At 41.0% G+C, this 14,806-nt stretch overlaps 2 protein-coding genes and 1 long non-coding RNA gene across 9 annotated transcripts in view; 1 reads left to right on the top strand and 2 right to left on the bottom strand.

Moving 5' to 3' along the window:
* The window catches only part of LOC116250167 (uncharacterized), a 34,720-nt gene extending 33,705 nt beyond the window's left edge, over window positions 1–1,015 (bottom strand). For 2 of the 7 annotated variants that reach the window (XM_031623635.2, XM_031623629.2), the window contains exons 1-2: window positions 418–1,010; window positions 227–305 (exon numbers count right to left, since the gene is read on the bottom strand). In XM_031623635.2, coding sequence (XP_031479495.1) covers window positions 227–305; window positions 418–698 — 360 coding nt within the window. In that variant the 5' untranslated portion in view covers window positions 699–1,010. Of the gene's footprint in view, window positions 1–226; window positions 306–417 lie in introns of all 7 variants that reach the window. The other 5 variants (XM_031623634.2, XM_031623632.2, XM_031623631.2 and 2 more) reach the window with 5 other exon arrangements.
* Window positions 1,016–3,229: 2,214 nt separating this feature from the next.
* LOC116251092 (uncharacterized) lies at window positions 3,230–7,910 on the bottom strand. Its single transcript, XR_004171603.1, has 3 exons — window positions 7,537–7,910; window positions 5,486–5,648; window positions 3,230–4,306 (listed from the first exon to the last, which is right to left on the bottom strand). It is a non-coding gene; the product is annotated as an uncharacterized LOC116251092 (long non-coding RNA).
* A 2,407-nt stretch (window positions 7,911–10,317) lies between these two features.
* Window positions 10,318–12,491, top strand: LOC116250925 (protein JINGUBANG-like). Its single transcript, XM_031624919.1, has one exon. It carries the CDS (start codon window positions 10,814–10,816, stop codon window positions 12,158–12,160), a length of 1,347 nt encoding a protein of 448 aa, XP_031480779.1. The 5' UTR covers window positions 10,318–10,813; the 3' UTR covers window positions 12,161–12,491.
* The last annotated feature ends 2,315 nt before the right edge of the window (window positions 12,492–14,806 follow it).

Genomic DNA, 14,806 nt, shown 5'->3' on the forward strand with positions numbered 1-14,806 from the left:
TCATAATGATTCCTAGAGTTGATATTTTGCTTCGATAAAGGGGCAGACCTATTGAACAGAAAATACCCACGACCAGCGCATACGTGTCTTGATTGATTCCGATCACACTAATAAATCAAGATCATACAAGATATTTAGTTGATATCTTAGCAGACGAAGCGGGATGCTCCAACCTTGATACCATGCAGATACCGAAAATATACACCAAATTCAAGTTCTCACGCACCTCCGGATCAAGCCGTTCAATCTTTTCCTTCTTCGTCTCCTCCGACAAGCTACCCGATCTCCGTATCCGATCGCTGCCCCTTGAGTTCCACCAGGTGCCAAAGTTAACAGGAAAAGAGTAAGTAAATTACCGACACTTCATCCGAACAAGAAAGCACGAAAAAGAAGCAAGCCAAGAACGCGACAAGAAACCTGAACTTCAAATCAAAACGAATCCCGCGGGCCTCGATTTTGAGAAGAGGAGACGACCACAGCGAGAAATAGACGACAACTTCACCGATCCTTATCGATTCGAAACACAAAGCAGAGGGTTCATCAAGAAGGGAGTTCAGCGACGAAGGCTTGAGAAAGAGGTCCCGAGCGGTGGCACGGGAACGCAGGAGCCCTAATTCGAGTTCAAACCTTGGTTCTTCTTCTGTCAATGGCCGCAGGAACGATGCCACCCTGGCCCTGATGGCCTCTCGCAGGAACATCCTTACAATGACTTAGGCGAAAGATATTCAGGCTTCGAATCGCCCGACGATCAGTTCACTGACTTGGGGACAAAAGAGAAGAGCCCCACGACCAGTTCGCTGGCCTGGGGACAAAGGCGAAGAGCTACGAAGAGGAAGGAGAATAGATGAAGTGAAGCCATTTCTAACTGCGTGCGGTGGAAGGCAGGCGGGCATTTTAAAGGGGTTTGTTACAGAAAGCTGGACCCAACGGCTCATACCGCCTCCGACCCGAGTTTGGGGTCGGAACGGACCCGACGGCTCACACCGCCTCCGACCCGAGTTTGGGGTCGGAACGGACCCGAGTTATGCTTATTATTTATTATTGTTGGTTGGAGGGAAAGGGAAGGAAAGCAAAGGAAAATAAAGGGGAAGGGAATGAAAAGAAAATGAAAGAGTTGATTAAAAAATTTGTTTGGATGTAAAGAAAATGAAAGACTAAATAACACAATAAATGAAAAGGAAAAGAATGGAATGAAAAGAGGGGTAGTGTGGGAACAAAAAAACTCTTCTACTTATCTTTCTTTTTTTTCCTTCTCAATCCGTCCGATTTGAAAAGGAAGATATTTACACTATACAATCTCTCTCTTTCCTTTTCCTCCCCTTGTAGCCAAACACGCTTTGTTTCTCTCCTTCTCCCTCCTTTCTAATTAGCCAACCAAATAAAAGAGGGATTAGCCAACCAAATAAAAGAGAAATTGTTTAATCACTTCCTTTCCCTCCTATCAAACTGGCTGTTATTTCTGCTTAAAGAATAAAATGACCACACATTGCTTGCGGTGATTTCCTCACATGAGTTCTTCTTCGTGTTCATATGTTGAATTTAGGAAATTCTTGCATGCATTTGAAAATAAAAAACCATGTAATTGTAATTTTTCACAAGGGGAAGTTATCTAGGGAAAAAATCAGGACCGACCCTGTTTCTGATGAAATGGCCTCAGAATTATTCCGTTGCTCATTCATGCCCAAGCGAATCAACATTACCACGCTCTTTTCTGAAATTGTTAAGAACCCCTATATCCTCCGCCTGCAAACCAACTGAGCGGCAAAAAAGCAGTCATCATTCAGAGCCGAGAAATGGGACTGTTGATGGTTTTGTCTGTTACTGGGTGCCATTTTACAAAAACAGCAGTCATTATTAAGATTTTGTTTGAAGAAAGTTATTGCTGCATTATCCCAAACCTGAGTTTCTAGTACTGGAGTCAACAATAAGGCAACAAGCAAAGCATAAAACACATTAATCAGGTCCTCACGTATTGTGATGTATATTTTGTAATATTGTCAAATCAGTTCTATAATAAAAAGAAACAACAATTTCTTATTTCCATTCAACCTTAAATGCAGCTGAAAAATCAGACGCTATGTCAAAGTTCGGGAGCTGTATGTAACTGAAAAACTTCTTCGTGTGTTCAGATTCCAAAACATACCTATGACACAAGAAAAAGAAGTCAAAAAACTGAGACTGTACTTCAAAAGCAACAGCAAATAAAATACTCTTCCCAAAAGTTGAACCAGCTTTCCTTTTATCGATAACTAAATTGCAGTTTAAAACTTGACGTACCGAAATATGCAAATGTAGAATCAGGAGCAAACATATAACACTTTTTCAGACAACAACGAGGAACAACACTGGCATTGGAATCATACAAGAATATAAATATCTTATCCAATTTTTTTATTTTCCACCAATCTTAAAAAGACCCAAAAGACAAATTTTTTTTTCTTTGGCAGTTTCTTACTGACACTGAACCCTCAGTTAAATCAAACTAAAATGGAGGATTACATCATTACAAGTTGACCTAGTAGGATTTCCCAGGAAATTCTTTATTTTTTCAGAAAGTGACCAATTCTCATTTTCATTCTAAATTTTGTTAAATTGAGTTGACTGAAAATTCAAAAGTATGCCAGGAATCTATCTACTTTTGCCTCTATCCACTCTACGTTCTCTCCACTCCTCAATCTCCATATACAAGGATTGCAAAAATGTAACAAACAGATGAAAAGGAAATATCAGACACAAGGAAAGTTTGATTCATAAATTTTAATTTTCTATGCTTTGACGCATGAAATTGCAGCATGGGAATCAAAAAGAGCTGCCAATCAGTAGGTCAAACATGACTGCTTCTTTCGATAAAGATAATACCAAAATTTACTTGCAAAAAGCTGCAGATTTCCAAGGTAACGATACACAAGTTTGCTAAAGAATTATGTAACAATATTCAAATCAACTGCACCAATTGAATAATCAAGTTAAAACTTAAAAATTACTATGCTTAATTGGTGATGGTATGAGCTAATACAAAGTTGCTGAATGGATGTCCCATGCTCTCTTTGCATTCAATGAAATTTTCACTTTTCTGAAGCAAATCCATGCTAGTATTTATTCATATTTTTTTACTATATGAAAGAAAAAATTTTTGCAACAAAATTTCATTTCCACATGTCAAGCTTTTCACAGTTACAAGCCAATTTAGGAACCTTTTCATTCCATTTAAAAATAATGTTCTCCCTGTCCATGGACTTCCATAAGGTCCAGAATCATCATTTAAAAGGATATCAGAATGCCCCACAACTGAAAACAAAATAACATTAGTACATGTGCAGGGAAGCAAAGTTTCCAGCCCCAGGAAGTACTGAATAATAGCTGTGACTACTTTGCATCATTTTGGCGGTAAATCACATTCTAATGTTTGGCGAATCCATGCTAGTAGCCATGTCATAGCACATCAACGGGGCAAGAAAAGAAAATCTCTCAATATCCCCATGAGTTGCCAGGGTCCATCAGGCAGCACATTCACCTGTCTATGCGGCTACTCTTGATAAACAAGAAAATAGACGAGCATTCATCACTTAGAGAATCAAACTCTTAACTGTTAATGAAGCAGTAGAATGTCTATGAGCTCTTTGAAAAGCAAAAATGAATCAACAAAGAGCTAACCTCAAATGAAAGTTCAAGTAAACTGCTAAATTTGTTGCAATATCCACAACACATAAGATCTGTCTGGTCTTTTCTATATTCACGTTTATCAGCAATCCTATGGTCTAAATGAATTGTCTAAAGAAATGGTGCCCTCAGAGCCACTAAATAGTACGTTAACTCATTAAGCCATACGACTTTATCCTGCAGAAATGCTATGTTGACAAAAAACACCACCTGACAAACAGATCATCAGTACTGTTTACAACTTTATGCTACTCTTATCTGATGTTTATATTAAATTCCCATCAATCACGTCATAATCTGCAGAGAGAATCCAAAAACAAAGACGCTGCCTTTTAGCTGACCAAATAATTAACAAAATTAAAAACCCGCATCTGCTTATAATTTAAACATAAACCTGAAAAAAAAAATTATTTTCTGTTTCTCAAGCTTATCACCAGTCACAGAATAGAGAAAAGACTACAGAGTGTCACAATAATGTCACTCATGCCACTACCTTGTTAGTATCTGTGTTCCACAAAAAAAAAAAAAAACCGAACTGAGTGAACATGAATGTATATTCTGTGGTGCATACCTTGCAACACTCTGATGGCGTACACACTCCCTCAGGATTGCACCATAATGTAAAGCTATCTTCATGTTCTCATACCTATGCAAAACAACGAATTTCCAGTAAAGTTGAGAAAGAGAGAGAGAGAGAGAGCTAAATTAACAGATGAAGCCATCCACTCAATAGTGGAATAAGTGAAATTTGCCATTATCTGTATACCTATGTTAGAAGGAAGACTTAATTTCATCTTATGCAATCCAATTCATATAATTCTAAGTCACATCCTGAAATGAAATTTTGGATTGCATGAGAAATAATTTAGTGGCTCCTAGTGTTGCTCCAGAACCATTTACACGTCAATCATTTTCATTGGACTATGAAAATTGAACCAAATGAGAATCATACCAACCTCATACTATCATATTTAGTTTATTCTTTATTGTGAGAAATATGCAAATTAGAATATTGCTTCAAGTTGAGGAACAATGCTCAATCATGCCAAGCACAAATGCTTGAGGATTCTCTCTTTGGGAGTCGAAAGCATGCTATCAACAAAATTGAAGCACTAAGCTACCTTAATGTTCTTTTTTAGCAAACCTTCTGTTTGCACAGAAGACGTCTCAACAGATACCATGGCAACAGAAAATGCATGGGCTCATATATAAATGAAACCATCTTGCAGGTTTAGAGGCCATAATAACAATCCATATATAGGCACAGAAAATACAGACAGGCTAGAAACTATTCGGAGCAAAGTTTGATGGCAAGTAAAATGTCAAAAGAGCATAAGGGACAACAGCCAATTAAAGGGGAAAACATATAAGAAATTCTAAATGGTGACAAAAGGAACTCTCCCTAGTACTAAAACATCCAAAAGATCTTCATTTGCTTCCAAGTAATCAGATGCAAACAACCTTGAACGAACTTGCTGTCTCTGCAAGTTCGCAACTACCTGAGTTGCATCTTTAGGTGCCTGAAAGACCTCGAACCTGATTAATTTAATGGCAACAACAAACTAAATAAAAATTAAAGGGTCTATGAGATTTGAACGACGGTCAATGCCAGGCAATACAATCATCTGAGTTTTTCTGTGCTTTCCTTATCAGCTTCAAGCCTTCAAGTGTTCAATTCATAATACTAAGAGAAAATCTCAGCTGGGAAGCAGTTGCACAACTGCATGGATGGTCACGTAAAGCCAACCGTAGATCCTCATGCAAGGGAAACAATGTGTATGCAGATGCACAGACTTGAAAATAAACAAGATTGTAACCTTCTTACCTCCAAATTGAGTTTTGGAAGGCAAAGAATTAACAAGGGCAGAGTATTATCTTTGAAGATCTCTTAGAGTCAGTTGAGCACAAGCTTCAGCACCTGGTTCTGATTCACTATTTCCATACAAAATGGACTTCAGTTCCTTGATATGCTTACTTAAATCTGCCATCTGCAAAGTGCACAGACAACTAAAGTCCAGCAATAATGCTATAACATGGATGCAATTTATTTTTTAATAATGGCTTGTTTACATACTATGCTACAAATCTTGTTAATTCTACTGATTTCCATGGGTAGAAATCACATGGACATTGTCAGGCTCCCAGTCAAAATGTTTTTTGGTAGTCTCATAAACATCTGAAATTGCATATTGCCATATTCTGAATAACTTTTAACTATGACCCGTTTATGTTCAGGTTCAGAAATTATTTGTTCCATTTGCACATCTTGCATGTTAAAGAAACTTACATCTTGCATGTTAAAGAAACTTGGTTTTCTCCCACTAGATCCAGTATCTTCTGTATATGTTATGGATATAGGGCCATAGGCTCAATACATCACAACTTGAATCCTAGAGTTTCAGATTCAGTACTCGGATAGGGTCTTTCACAAAATTTATATTAACTCTGGATCAGGAAGGATCCAACCACACAAAATGAATTTGCAGACTTATAGGTGGCCTAACATCTTGCAAAAACTTTGTCTGCAGACTTCTGTAGGACAAGTTTTGAAAACCTGGAAGATGATCTTTTCAGTAGACCCCTCCAAAAGGCCTATGGGGCCTACGCATAAAAAGATCATTAGAGGAAAGGTTAAAGTGAGAGGTTAAGATTGTCCATTTGATACATAAAACAAGCAAATACCAACAACTCAAAAGAGAAAGAATCTAAATTCCAATATTTTATTGGAAAAAGAACTTGTATCACATCTTTGATTCCTTCACGTCAAGTTAATTTAGTTCATAACTTTTTTTTTTTATTTTACTATGTAATGGACTAGTGCACCCTTAAATTAATGTTGCTCTGCCACTGGTAGTAGCACAGGTACTCTCTATACATATATTTTGATGTCTATGTAGTTTGTCAACTTTACAATGTGTCTAGTGTGTCACTCGCTTCAACGGCTCATATTAAAACCGTCCAAGTTATGCACATACTCTTTTAAGGGCATTTCAGGCAATTTAAAAAAGTAAATGGTTCTGGGATTAAATTAAAGATTGGTTTTACTACACCTCATATATATCTTAAGGATTTCTTTTTAATGATTATGCATATGTAGTCAGTACGTTTAATCAAACGTAAAAAATAAAAATCATGTTTCCTTAGCATGTAAGGTGAGTTTAGAAGCTAAAAAGTTATGACAGTCTTTACAATCTTATTTTTCACATTTGAAAAAGATACCGTTCTCTTATGGATTCATAATGTTTTGAATGTAAAAATCGCGTCCATATGATATACTATGTAAAAAATAAGTGACAGCGTTAAAAATGAAAGTGTGGTAAAACCATGTATATACACACACGCACACACAGAGAAAGGGAGAGAGAGAGAGAGAGAAACAGAGAGAGTGCGCGCGCTAGCACGCAAGCATGGACCTGCATACGTTCAATTTCATGAATCGTTTTTGCCTCCATCACCACCTCAAAGAACACTCCATCAGTAGGGGGCCCACGGCAAAGAGAATTGGTCAAAATGCCTTGCCGGTTAGATACTTCTCCTACAAAGGTTTCTTTAGCGACGACGTAAAGAGGGCCCTCAGATGCAAACAGACTCTTCAAAGAGGAAGGTGGATGGAGAAACAAAAACCTTCGCTACTTCAGTGACAAATGGACCGACCATCAGGAATTATTTTTTAACTTAAATCTCCACCGTAACCAACAAATGAGACATCAAGGATTCCACATTGCTAGTCTAAAACACAAATAAGCCAGAGGAAGTATACCCAACGAACATCAGGCGAGAAAATGAAGCAAACGACTCAACGCTTATCGTCAGGAAACAACCCGGGAACAATCCAAATGAAAAAACGGTGTTAAGGTAGAGGCGACTGGCGAGGACCTTTTCTTCCCACTTCGCCTCCTTCATCTGGGAATGTAGTTAGGCAAACACGAGGATCTCCGCCGGAGTTCGGGGCTTCGACTTGAAGATTGCCTTTATCTTCACTCTTTTAAATGAACTGCTTACTGCACCAGAAGCTTCCGTGCCAACAGGAGCAAGAAGGAAGTGCTCCCTCGGCAGCGCCAATCGTGAAGGAAAAAAGGGAACTCAAGCAACGCAAGTACGCAATTCAAAGTGCTTCTTCTTCTTCTTCGCTTCCTCCTGTCTTTTTTTACCAGAGCGCTAATGATCCGGTTAGGCTTAGGGTTTCGGGAAGTAGAGGATTCAAGATGGCGCCTCCGCAATCGAGAGGCTCGCTCTGTGCTTTTCCCGGTTTCTTGGCAGCCGCCTGATCGCTGGGGGGAAACGGAATAACGGTTAAAATGAAAAGAAAGTTTACAATTTTTGTCCTTATTTTATACCACGTTACCATTTTCATCCCTCCATTTTCTAGAAATATATGAAAAAAGACATTTTCCCGATTGAAATAAATATTTCTTCCTAGTCAAAACTGGAGGAGAAAAGCTAAGCATTGAACCCGACGAATAACAGACATTCCACCCCCCTTACTAAAATGTGGAACGTCTCTTATCATGTTGACGGCATAACGTGGAATTCTCTCTATACAAAACCATGTTTGCCAACAAGATTAGATTTGCTCACAATTTAATTTGCTCGCAATTTTATTCTACTTGTTTCAAAATCTCTGTATTAGGCATTTTTTGCCAGCAAGAACTGCTGGACAAAAGAGTGGTCCGCTCAAATTCAATGGTGCGAGTAAGTACGTTCGAGTGTATGCATTTCTAAGAGGCAATAAACATTGCTCGGTTTCGAAATTATCTAAGTAAACTCAATATGTTGAACCTGGCAACTTTCTTTCCACTTAAACTACTTGATGTGTTTAACCGGTTTTTCATATTAGAAATACAGTGTACCTATTGTTTTTCAAATTTGAGGCCGTTTCAGCTGAAATTTGGCTGTGGAGCCGCAGTTAAAAAACCAGGTTCTTGTAGATCTATGGTCTCACGTCGCTTCTTTAGCAACGAAAGGAGCTATTCTCCATGCAAATACTTTACGTTTTCAGCTAATATGTTGTAGTTGTGGGTATGAGAAGAACACAACAATCAGGTTGTCGCAAATATAATGTTCATATTTCCTTAACTTCATTCTGCTTGCTTCAAGCTCTAGAGTGATGTTTACTTTGCCTTTCTCTTTGGCATCGCTTGTTTCCTGCTATTGACTGGTCATTCTCATGCTTTTGGAATTTTGTATTTTCCTTTCTTTCCTGGTTTTGTTTTTATATGGTTGTTGATAACTTGTTTTTTTGTCAGCTCTCTCCTTCTCTTCTTATGTTGACACATGACAGAAAGATAATTAAGGTGATAAAATTTCCTCTGGAGATACAAGAAAGGCCAAAAGACAGAAAAATGCAACAGAACACGAGCAAGCCACGACTAATGCAGAGGGCAACATGCAGTAGAATGAAACAAAGGAGCTGCAAATATCTCTGCGAACTGGACCATATATGCTTTAGATGAAATAACGATTTTTATGCCCATGATATTGTCTTTCCTTCTTGATCAAGCGTAAAAAACATTTAGAAAATGCAATGGTCCAGTTTGTTTCTTGCATTTGTTATTGACAATCTTGAATTTTATTTGATTGTTTTGTTTATGAATTTCAAAAGTCAAGACGAGAGCTTTCCTTTCGCCTCTTCTCATCAGTTGAAGGCAATCCGTAGTTGTTTACATGCTTCAATATGATACCGAGCGCAAGAATTTGCATGCTTCAATATACTTCGTACCAGATGGCGCTATGGAGATTGGTTTTGTTACACGGATAATTCGCTTACCAAGATGAGATGAAGATTCGTGGATCAGGCAATAAGCTGAGAAAACCTGCATGAACCTTCTGGACATGTATTTTATAATTTCATTATACATAAGGTATAGGGAACTTGGACACCCTGAACTAATGAACCAACACAACATTTGCTAGCAATAATGCACAAACCACCGCCATCTTCCAAGAAGCTGGCATCTGCTAAGAGCTTTATCGACAGGAGCAGAAGGTTCGTGGATGAGTCGATGATTCGGGAGAAAATCTGCAAGAATCTTTCGCACTCGGACCCAGTAAATGATAAAAGCCATGATCGAGAATCTTCAGGGAACCATAACCAAGTCCATCACCAAAAAAGGCCATTCATGGATGCGTTCCAATATTCCAGGTCTTGCACCCACCCGTTGAGTCCGGAATAAGTCTCGTGAAGATAATCTAAATGGAGGCCAAACTAACAATTAACTATAGGCCGTTAACGTTTTATTAAATCTCAGGGTATAGATGTTAAAATAACAATTACTTCAAAGTTCATTTAAAACTTCAGCAGCCACTGGGATAGTCTGTGTTCCTATAAAATAATAGCAACAACATGATTAAGATAATAAACGAATAATAAATGGGACATGAAATGTACAATTCCTTTTCAAGAAATTTAAGATCTTGCTCTCGGCGTTAATTCCTCCAACCAAACAAGATCATAGAAATTTTCCACATCCGCGAGACAGTTTTAGTATAAAAAATTTTAAGCACGTAGATGGAAAATTCATAGTTGGGAGGAGAGGGATCTAAGACTGGGAAGGAAGAGCGGATTTTATACTATGTAAAGTTTACTTATTTTAAGTTACCTAGAATTAGAACTCCCCAAAGCAGACATTTTATTTCTGGGAAAAAAAGAATAAAGGGGAAATCCTCAACTACTAGAACTTGAAGGGCCATTGTCGCGAGAAAGAAGACACCAGAGATCTGATCAGATCCATCTCAGCCGAAGACCCGGATTACCGCAAGCCCGTCATTCTCTCCGCCCAGCGGCAGGCCGCACTCTCCGGCGCGCTGCGAGCCACGTGGCTTGCTAACCGCAGCTACCCGTCATCCTTCGTGGCGTTCGCTCCTTTTGGGTTTTATATCTACATCGCTGCCCAGCCCACCGTAACCTTTTCAAATTTCCATCTCCCCGTTTCGTCCGTTGGTTCCCGCAACGTCTTCCTCTTCGCTCGCCGGCTGGTTGGCTTCTCTCCGTCCATTTCCCTACTTCCCCTCTCATCTATCTCCCTCTCCCGCACCCTGAACGTAGAGAAAAAACCAGAGGAGGAAGAAGAAGGAGAAGAAGAGGAGGCCCACCTTGCGGCTTCTCTCATTTCTCTGGTGCATGTAAACAAGAATGTGAGAGGAGGCCACCGGGATGGCACTCCCACCCGAACCTAGAGGCGCGGGCTCCAACTTGATCCACTCGGACCCCGGTGCTCCTTACGCCAACGACGACGACTTCGACCCGAGGCGAAGCAGCGTCTCCACCGCCAGCCCCGGCTACTTCTCCGACCGCAACGACGGTACGAACTCGCCCTTCGTCATGTCGCCCTGGAACCAAACGGCTTCCTACGACCCCCCCTGGACCCAGGCGCCGTTTCCGCAAGAGGATAACCACGAGGCCGGCCACGGGCTCATCGGATCGTTGGTGCGAGAGGAAGGTCATATCTATTCGCTGGCCGCATCGGGCGACCTGCTGTACACTGGCTCGGACAGCAAGAACATCAGGGTGTGGAAAAACCGAGAGGAGTACGGTGGGTTCAAGTCGCACAGTGGGCTGGTGAAGGCAATTATAATATCCAGTGAGAAGATCTTCACCGGCCACCAGGACGGCCGGATCCGTGTCTGGCAGGCGTCACCGAAGAAACCTGGGGTGCACAAGCGGGTTGGAACGCTCCCGACGACAAGGGCTCTTCTCAAGTGTTCACTCAATCCCAGCAACTACGTCGAGATCCGGCGCCACCGAAGCGCGCTCTGGATCAAGCACCATGACGCTGTGTCCTGCCTGAGCATCAGCGAAGAACAAGGGATTCTTTACTCCGGGTCGTGGGACCGGACGGTGAAGGTCTGGCGAGTCTCGGACTCGAAGTGCCTGGAGTCGATCAGCGCCCACGAGGACGCCGTCAACTCGGTTGTGGCAGCCTTCGACGGGCTGGTGTTCACCGGCTCGGCGGACGGGACGGTGAAGGCGTGGCGGCGGGAGGTGCAGGGGAAGAGCTCGAAGCACGTGCTCGTCCACACGCTGCTTGCCCAGGAATGCGCTGTCACCGCACTCGTGGTGAACCCATCTGACTCCGTCCTCTACTGTGGGTCGTCCGACGGGATGATCAACTTCTGGGATCGGGAGAAGCAGCTGTCGCACGGCGGGGTGCTCAAGGCCCACAAGCTTGCCGTGCTCTGCCTGGCTGCTGCGGGCTGCCTCGTCTTCAGCGGCTCCGCGGACAAGAGCATCTGCGTCTGGAGGCGGGACGGCGGTGTCCACTCATGCCTGTCCGTGCTCCACGGCCACGGGGGCCCCGTGAAGTGCATCGCGGTCGAGGCCGACCAGGAGAACGGGGGCACGTCCGATGGCGACAGGCGGTGGATACTGTACACTGGCAGCCTCGACAAGTCGGTCAAGGTGTGGAGGGTGAGCGAGGTCCCGCCTGAGATGGGTCAGTGGGCGCGCGGCCCAGCTCAGCCTGAGGACCCCGCCGCCTCATTCCCCGGACCGGCGCGGTGACTGCGGAGTTGATTAACAGGGCGGAACGTGAGCTGGGTTCCGACTGGTGGACTGCGGCATGTTCCGTCACGAGACGAGTGAATCATGGCGACGCTGGTGGTGGTGGTGGTGGTGATCGAACCGGGATCGTCCAGGCTCCTGGCTCCGGACCATGAGGTGGGTGCGTGGGCTGGCGCTCGGTTATCAATATCTTTGTATATGTAATGTGAAGGACACAAGTTGAATGGAAGCATTTAGCATTTCTCATCGCAATATGGGTTGTAATATGGTGAGGCACTTGTTTGTATGTTTGCTACTACTGGTTATTAGAAAAAAAAAAAGAAAAAATAAAAAGAACACAAACTATCTAACCTTGCGGCTGTTTTCAGTATGATGAGCATATGCTGAGACTGCAGGAACATTTTACCACGGAAATGTAACCTTTTAAGTGAACCATAGCATATTGCTTTTCTTTTGTTTAAGAAGAGAAGCATTAGAAACTGGAATCTGCCTAATTATATGTTGAAACGACGTTTTGACAGAACGAACCACGTTGATCATCGACGAGAATTTGTGGCAAAATATATATGACAGTGAAATCGGTGTTTCTGCTATGATGTGATCATATGCCTCTATTTGTTTATATTGACACTGCAATATGATCTAGAAAAGTTCAAGGGTTCTCTCGAAACTGCGTGGCTTGATGGCTGGCTGTCGGTGGAAGTCTATTTTTAACAACGTTCGACCTTAAGTGCCGGTGAAGAAGGACTTTCACTGACATTTAGAAAAAGGCGTCGCTTCAAGTCTATATTTGTTGTATGGGTTTGGTTTCGGGGGCATCGGTTCATTATTTTTAAAACTTATGGTAATCTCACTTTAAAAGACACTTTGAATTGGTAAAATACTTGAGGCATAAACAGTATAATGCTTCCTTTGTGCTTCAAATATCCATCACACCCCGACATCTTTGGGGTTTCCCTAGCAGGTAATGTGAATTTGGAATTTGCAGGCACATCTTGAGACGGTTATATATATATATATAGAAAAGAGGGGGGGAAACTAAAGCTAATAAGATTCCATTAAACATTATTTTAATTGGTTCAGCTTTATCATGTCAACAACACTGTCCTCGAAACTTTAAGTACGTCTCTTTATATTCTTTCACCAACCGAGCTAAGGCTGGTCCATTTCTGGTATGCACGCACCATGTAGCTGGAAATTAATACAATCCAAGTTCGACAAGCTGTCCAGGCTAGCTCGATGCATAAAATTGGAAATTGAATAGAATAAATACAAACAAAAAAGTACAAGAATAAATACTACAAATAAAAAATTGTCAAAATCTTTTAGAAAGTAAAAATAAAAAATATAGTCCTCCCAAATATAGTGAGTCCAAAGGTTGTGAGAGGTATGAAACTTCTATCAACTTCCGGCACACGTGACGCGTGTATTACCTCTTTCACTTTAATTGAACTGTAATGGTTTAGGTCGTGTATTATATTCATCTTGGAACCTAATTGCTTCTTGCTTCCCCTAACTATAATAATTGAGGTATGGCTTTTATGTGTCGTGACCCTGTATGAGGGTACATGTGCAATTGGCACAAAGAAGAATTATTGTCCTTCAAAGTCTTTTCGATCCATTAAATTTTTTAGGCAACGACTTCTTTATTTTGTAAAATATGATTAGTTGATAGGTAATCGACGATATGCATCACGTTGGTGTCATGAACAGTATCCATCTCCCTTCCATTCCCGTTGGGACCAAAAATCCCTGGCCTCTTGTGTTCGATCGTGGATGTGGATTTGAAGTCTACCATGTTACCGTCCATGTGGATATCAAATCCATTATTTGTTTAAACGGTGCATGTTCACATCAGTTATTAGATATTGGACTTCTTATCATACATATATACTTACCATATAGCATATGACACCATGATATTATTATTGTTGTTGTTGCCGTTGTTGAATAGATATCTGTTTGCAATAGTACCGTCTTTAATGCATCATCATGAATGCTTTCCTTGAAAATTATTACGTAACTTTTTATGTTGCACTGTTCAGGAAGATTGAAGGAGATTTTCCCAATTGTTGAATGTTTATCTAACCTTAGATTTGCCATCTATTCGTTAACATCCTTTTTACTTTTTCTTTTTTTCACCACCCACCCACTCTTGCATCTATTGGACACTAAGTTGTGAAAGAACCACATTAAATTTCCTTGGCTGCTATTTTGCATACATGATTTGTTGTGCAACTTTTATGTATTAATCTCAGTGATGTGCAGACAAGTGGTTATTTACTTTCATGTCAAGTCATAATCACATTAGTTTTGAAGTATAGGAATGTTTGCTATGGTGAAACTTTGATCGGGACGATGTGGTAAGCGACTTTGATCGGTAACATGACCAACCGCGTGTGGATCGTGACATTCATCATCTTCACATATCAGGCAAACAAAGATGAACTACATGCATGTGAATCATTTGCCAGAATAGTGTAACCAGTTCGCATGGAGGACTAATCGACTTAATCACTTATGTTGAATAAAAAATTAATTCATATCCGCCATTAGTTTCACCTTCACACCTCCTTCTGTGATACATCTCTACGTTAGGAGGTGAAAATTTTCCGAGTGTGAAAATAGATATGCTCCAAAAGCTGT

Source organism: Nymphaea colorata, chromosome 3 (assembly GCF_008831285.2).
Source record: "Nymphaea colorata isolate Beijing-Zhang1983 chromosome 3, ASM883128v2, whole genome shotgun sequence".
Taxonomy (NCBI): Eukaryota; Viridiplantae; Streptophyta; class Magnoliopsida; order Nymphaeales; family Nymphaeaceae; genus Nymphaea; species Nymphaea colorata.

What these genes read in the sequence shown, in the direction of transcription:
- LOC116250925 (XM_031624919.1), top strand. Translation starts at nt 10,814, where the DNA reads ATGGCACTCCCACCCGAACCTAGAGGCGCGGGCTCCAACTTGATCCAC.